Here is a 7219-nt window from a genome sequence, read left to right as displayed (position 1 = left end):
TAAATCAGTTCATTTCACTGCAGACAGGAGAGCCAAAGCAGTTTACACCAGCTAAAGTTCTGTCTTGTGTTTCTGTATGAAGCATCCAGGCTCCTATTGTTTCCTCAGATTTTTTTCATTCAATGCATTAGTTGCATTTACAACCTTGCATTCTCCTCTGGGACAAGGTTTTAAGCTGAACAGGATTTGCCTAGCCTCTGCTGCCATTTGTATCAGTCTAAGATAAACCATTTCAGTCATCATTTTGAGCATCATCAGACACGGGGAAATCGCTGCTTCTCTATCCCACCATAGGGACAGGCAGCTTCCTCTTTCTTCACATGGGGAAGGAAGAGAAAGCAAGCAACAATGACATGGCCCATTCAGTGGGCATTTTTATCACACTGCTTTTCCTGCACACAGCAGGAAATGGCAGCAAGTTTCACTTCAATTAAAAAAAAAAGATTTTCTGGGTCTTATTTTGCCGCAGAGAAAAGTGCAGAAGGAGCGGGAGATGCACAGGAGGTGGACGGCATTATCAAAAGGACCCACAAACATCCGTGAGTGGCCAGTAACAAGTGTGCTATAAAATGCTCGTCTGATGATGCTCTATATCTGGACAGAGTGCTGGGAGTTGTAGGACAATTGTCCGTCTAAACATGTATAGGATTGCACCCTTGGTTCATCACCCAGCATGAGTGACTAAAGGATAAATGTCTGGTTTTGGTCTAACAGTTGGATTTCAAGATTTGAAATTCAGATACTGACACTTGGATTTCAGTATGAAAATTCGATGTTTTAGAATCTGAAGGCATGTTTTAGCAGTAGGCAAAGCAGTGCTGTATAGACACTGCGCTGGTCAGGAATTTTAGACATGCGGTACCCTACATTTATTTTCTTATTATTTCTATACTGCCCTGTAATCAAAGCTCTTTGGGAGGTTTACAAAATAGAACTTCAATCCATACAATGTAAAAACATAATAAAACATACTGTAAAAATTTAAAATTTAGAACTGAATAATACCAAAAGGAGAAAGCATGGCTGGCTGGGGAATGCTGGGCATTGTAGGACATCTTTCTGTCTAAACATTCACATGACTTCACTCTAAAAAATTGAACATGCAGCTCAGTTTTTGTGGATTTCTCTGACATCCCTACTCTGCAGCCATTGCAGCTTCCTGATCTGAAAAAGTCCCATGGGGCAGGAGTTACCTCATGATGTCTTTCCCTGTGCTTTAATTGAATTCCGTGAAGCCAAGGAGACTACAGGCAGCCAGGAAGTGATTGTACAATAAAAGGCAGATCATACATACGCATTCCTCTCAGCCACCTCATAAGTAAAGTAAGCACAAGAAACCTGTCCATGAGAATTTCTCTGAAATTTTCTTCCCTTTTGAATTTCTTGTTGAAAGCAATTTCTTATCTATCAAATTGAATGAGAATGGGTTTTTTAAAAAAAATGTGGAAGAATTTTTTGGCACAACACTAATCTGAAGGCATGCTTCTTTTCACACCTTCTCCTTCCTTCCTGAAGGAATGTGCTAAGTGTGTAAGTGTGTTTCTACAAAAATCCAAATGGCTTCCGAGAGTTGCAGCTGTGAGAGACTCAGGCCAGATGAGGCTGAGAGGTCAGAGAGTGAAATGGATCCCTAGAAGCCTCTTTAAGGTGCAAAGCCTCCCATGGATTTGGTGGAAGGTTAATACTGTGGGCCTCCAATTATGCTCAACCTATATACGCTGGACCAGCCCCATAGATTTTTCTGCCTGAGGTGAAGAACAAGGTGGTGTCCTCTCCCATTCCATGTACAAAAGCCATACTGAAACTTCTTTTGAAATACTGGTGAGATTATAGCATCCTGAACCACACCTGAGGGAAGAGGCTAGCTGAAGGGCACAGGACAGGCTGTATGGCACACAGGTCTCTCCTTCAACATCTCCCATCATCTGCTGCCTGAGGTGACAACCTCACTTCACCTAATGATAGGGTCGGCCCAGTGTATATGTGTAAATACACCATCTATCACACAAGTGCCATAAGTCTCAAGTTACCTCACTCCAAGGAACCCCAAACCCTGGCTTAATGTTTGTGCCCCTGCAGTTCTTACTACTCAGAGAACTGGGCTATGGTGGCATAATATCTTAGACAGCAAAACCCATAGTCCAATCCACTCATTTGGTGGAGAGACCCTGATCTTTGCTAAACAACTGTAGTACAGATGGAGGACATAATTTGGAGCAAAGAAGTGAGAGGAGTGAGAGATGGTCAACCCGCTTCTGCCCACATCTTTTCTAGTTCCAGAATTAATTTTTGAATTAATTATCCTCCTCCTAGATGACCCAGAATTTAGGAGGAGCAGGATGCAGGGTGGAAAGGACTCATGGAAATAATACAGGAACAGAACTGGGAAAATCCTCTCACCCCTACTGATTGGCCACCTTGCAACTCTGGCAGAAAACAGTTCTCAGACAGAGCTATCCTCAGAAGAACATGTATTTTGTGTAATAATGAGCCATTTTTATTTGCAAAGTTTTGTTCACAAGTTAGGTACATTCTTTCTCTGGAACAGCAGGGGGCAGATGATATTTTTTTAATTTAAATGTAAGTATAAAAATTGTGATGATTACTACATGGATTTGCCAACAAGTACCCTTCTCATCAACCGAGAGTAATGAGTAAGAGGACAAAATATTCTTGCCATGTAACACTCCTTCTGTTTTGAGGTCCCAATAGATCAGTTTTCAAAATGATTAATTCTATCTGATTGATCTATTAACATTTGCAGCTCTAACACATGGCTTTGGGAGATGGGTGCATTTGCCAAAATTGAAGGAAATGAATAATAAGTCGTTCCTGAGATGCTGGATTGCTGAGATGACTGGCAGGACACCACCCATAATTTATGTCTTCAGTTCTTCATTAATAAGCCTCTGTCTTGGGAGGAGGAGACACATTGTTATAGGCTGGAGGAGGAGGAGGAGGAGGACTCACACTTGCAACAGGAGGAGCCACACTCGCAACAGTCACACCGTATGGCACAAAACTTGAGACCTGAAATACAGAAGAAATGATTCACTGCAAGAACTGCAGAAGCATCATGGTGATCTATTTCAGTGCCATCTTCTCTCTAAAGATCATCATCATCATAGTAATTGCTCCCAAGTTCTTCTGAAGCAGAACTCTTTTAATGCAATCTGTCAATCCTTTCACTATTATGGTCTCCACAGTCTGGGAAAAGGAAAAAAGTTGCTTATTACCAGAACCATGAAGCTGAAACCATTTAGAAAATACTATCCACCCCCCGCCCGCAACTAGTTTATAGCTGTCTGATTTTCTCTGTCTTGATTTTCTCATTGAAATTGTGATTTTTAATTCGTATGTTGGAAAGAGAACACTTGTTATTGGACAGTGTAAGTTTATCCATGGAAAGATTCCAGGTGTTTATAAGGCATCACCATTTCTTTAGGCTTTTTAGATGGGGGTCAGTTGCAATCTCCGTCCTTATCAGTGTAGGTTGCCAACACTCAGACGTATTTATAAGCAAGAGAGGACTCCCTTGATTGGGTCGGAATCCTAATCCAGACCCAGCATACCATCAGAACCTTCAGAGAACGATTCGGGAACCCCACGGTAGCCTGAAGGCATTTTCCCTCGTGTTTTGTTCAACAAGTTTCCCATATCATTTTCTCCTCTGGTTTTTCAACACAACCTGTTTACCCTCTGAGCGAAATAGCCAATGCTCACCACCTCTCTCTTACAGCAGGCCACCTGGCATCCAAAATGCGCTGTCGAAACAGTGATGCAGAACTCCAGCAAACTGAACAGCAGGAGCAGGACACTCACCCCAATGGCACTTAGATACTGCAGAGCAGAGAAGCAGGTAAAATGACGTATCTTATTTTTCCTCATAGTATTGGCAGATTAGTTGAGCAGTTGCATCACAGCACATTGAAAAGAGCTCCAAGAACCCCCTTGTGGGTGTAAACATCAATGGAAAATTCACTTTGACAAGATCTGGATGCAATTTTGGCCATTTTGAATCATTTGGTCAAGGGGTCTGCTAGACATAGAAACAGAGCACTACGAGGCAAGGATCTCTGACATCATTTAATAGGCAATGATACTTGGAATGCATCAAAACGGCTTTCTTTTTCTTTTTCTTTCTTTTTCTTTTTCTTTTTTTTTTTGTGGCCAATCTGAAGGCTGTTTATGACCCTGTTTAGATGACATGCTAAGCCATGATAGTTTAGCGTTTTGAGCTAAACATTATGGCTTAGCATGTCGTGTGAACTTTTCTAACCACATTGGCTACATAACCATGATTTAAACATACTAACGCTTTGATATTGGGCCTGTTCAGATGACACACCATGGCTTAGTGTGTCATCTGAGCAGGCCCAATATCAAATAGATCACAGAAGAATTATCAAATATACATTCTAGATTATGATCTTTATATCAGTGTGAGAGACGAATTAAGTGAAAAACTAATTAAAGCTTCATGTCCTCATTATTAATCTTCCTGGATCATTTGTTGCATGTCCTTTTAGAACCTTGGGACTTGTGGAAAGGAAGCAGCTGGAGAGAACAGCTGGGAGTAAATGTTCTTTTTTGAACATTCTTCACATGTAGCCTTGTTCTTTGGATCCTGCCCACACAATCAACAAACTATGTGGATTTCTTCACTTATTAAATAGCTATAGTATAGGTAATAGTAAAAAAAAATTAAGATTCATTTATACTCAGCTCTGAGATATATAGGGCGATGCCAATTAATGCTATTATAGCACTTATGATGTTCATTGCCACACTGCAATTCACCTAAAGAGACAAAGAGTCAAGAATGAGCTAACAAAAATTACACAGAACACAAAAATTACACAGGTCCCCTTGAAAGAAAATAAAAGGATGGCAAAAACCCATTGCAACAAGCTCAATCACATAGGCCTCAGTAACTGGTGGCCAACTTACGTCCATAGCAATAGAAAATACAATAAACATTGGGAGCAAGAGAGGGAAAGCCAGCAATGGCAATGTCCAAAGCTATGTGAGAGGCTTTGTTATATGCCAAGGCGTTGACCAGACAGGGAGGTTCCTCTCCTAGGTCTCCGCCTTAAAGGCCAACTCATGGAAACCAACCAGCATCACTGATTGAACTATACTCCATCTGCCACATGGCTGTAAATCTAGGGTGACCATATTTTGGAAACCAAAAAGGAGGACAACATGGTCGCCCCCAAGGGGGCGTGTCCAGTACCAAGGGGGCGTGCCCTCCCGAACATAGCCTTGGTCACATATCTGATTTTACAGCACACATTTAAGACAAATCTGTTCTACATAACATCTTAATGTTAAAATCACTGAAATAAAGAACAAGTGAGAGATTCAATGTATCTGAAATTAACTTCACTCACTCCTACTTTTGTAGGTTTTGCTGTACTTTGAAGCTTTTGCTATACTCTGTGGGTTACATTCTCCCCTTCCCTCAAATATCTTTTCTGACTGTATCTTCACTCATTGCAAGCTGCTGTTGTTGTTAACAGGGTTTGCTACTGGCCCCAGATCTGTTTCAAATTTGGTATGGCTAAAGCTCTACCTAAAAGCTATCATGGTGCCAACTTTCAGCTCTTTATCTTTAAAAATGACAGTTTAAAAAATAATAATTTTAAAATCTCATTTTTAAAAAAATTCCTAAAAAATCAATGGATGAACGGATCTGTTTCAAATTTGGTGTGGCTAAAGCTCTACCTAAAAGCTATCATGGTACAAAGTTTCATCTCTTTAACTTTAAAAATGACAATTTTTAAAATAATAATTTTAAAACCTCAATTTTTAAAAAATTCCTTAAAAATCAATGGATGAATGGATCTGTTTCAAATTTGGTATGACTAAAGCCCTTCATAAGAGCTACCATTGTGCCAAGTTTCATGTCTTTATCTTAAAAAATGATGGTTATAAGCATTTTTGTTAATTCCCATTAGAGCTGCTCCCGGATTTGCTGTCTCCTGCTTATTTTGGCCTGCAAGAAAAAAAGACACAGAAGACCCCTTATGAAGGACTGAATACAGCTTAAAGACCAGGTGTCTGAGTGGTTTCTTAACACCTTCACATTCTTGTTTGTCTTATAAATAATGTTAACATTAACATTAGGGTGTTAAATACCTGTGATCAGCCTTGCTTCAAATAAAAATGTTTTAAAAATCTAAAGAAATAAAACAACCCTTAGAATCACTCTAAAAAGACTATCTAGTTGCAATGCGCCTGATAAAACTGTTACCTTAAAAGCAGACATTATGTCTGTTGTGACAATTATTTTTCCATATAAGTAAAATAGCATTAGTATAATGACAATGAAGCTTAAAACCAAGAATGAAGCAACAAGAAACTGCTGTGCTATTGCCAAATAGGTATGAAGGGAAGGGGAAATAATAGTAAATCAAGGTGGATCAAAAACAAAACAGAAGCATAAAAATGTCGGAAGGAAATATGTAATACCATTAGGAAGAAAGACCATCCATGTCAATGAACCACAATAAACAGACATTGTTTCAGAGCAGTTTTCTAACGGACGTTTTCATGTATGCATTGCATGATCATTACCTGCATGATCGTGTGCAGGATCATAACTTCTCCAACCATTCCTTTGGAGAGAGTAGGTTGGTTCGCACGATCACTACATAACTCTTGCATAAGTCACCCTCGATGGGTTTGTACAACACAACAACAACAACAACAACAACAACAATAATAATTTTATTTGTTACCCGCCTTTCCCTCTGGATCCCAGAGCAACCACCTGTTGGGGCCCATGACACACTCCATATACGGTTTTCAACCCGTTTTCAAAGTGTTATATCTTGCTCGGTGTAGATCTGGCCCTGGTGTGTTTAACACAAGAGTTTAAACAAGTGCCAGAGCCAGGCCTGTGAAGGAGGGAAGAGAAGTGTGGAGGGGAGAGTGGCCTAATTTCATGCAGCCCCCCTCAGTTCTTCAGACACTGCAGGGTCACTCCTGCTCTCCCCAGACTACCCCTCTGGGAGTTGCTTCTTCATCTGAGTGTGTGGCGGTGTGCGAGAGACAGGGGGAGGTAGAGAAGGGTGGGGATGGCACACAAAGAGCTATGCGATGCTCCAATGCTGCAAAGTCTGCGTGCCATAAATAGCCCTTCATGGGAGGAAAGGTTCACAACCCCTAGTTTATCAGAACAATCTACCGTATTTCTTCGATTCTAAGACACACT

General features: G+C 40.5%; 1 protein-coding gene across 1 annotated transcript; it reads right to left on the bottom strand.

The window, feature by feature from the left end:
* Nucleotides 1–2898: 2898 nt before the first annotated feature.
* Nucleotides 2899–6585, bottom strand: LOC134393358 (membrane-spanning 4-domains subfamily A member 8-like). Its single transcript, XM_063118386.1, has 5 exons — nt 6580–6585; nt 4722–4800; nt 3983–3993; nt 3727–3840; nt 2899–3030 (listed from the first exon to the last, which is right to left on the bottom strand). Exons 1-5 carry the CDS (start codon nt 6583–6585, stop codon nt 2899–2901), a joined length of 342 nt encoding a protein of 113 aa, XP_062974456.1.
* Nucleotides 6586–7219: the final 634 nt, after the last annotated feature.

This window comes from Elgaria multicarinata, chromosome 2 (assembly GCF_023053635.1).
Source record: "Elgaria multicarinata webbii isolate HBS135686 ecotype San Diego chromosome 2, rElgMul1.1.pri, whole genome shotgun sequence".
NCBI lineage: Eukaryota > Metazoa > Chordata > Lepidosauria > Squamata > Anguidae > Elgaria > Elgaria multicarinata.
This window is presented reverse-complemented; position numbering and strand designations above follow the sequence as displayed.

Excerpts from the sequence above, each read along its gene's own strand:
- LOC134393358 (XM_063118386.1), bottom strand. Across the intron at positions 3,031-3,726 it reads TGGCCTGCTGTAAGAGAGAG|GTCTCAAGTTTTGTGCCATA; the intron begins GTGGTGAGCATT and ends TCTGTATTTCAG.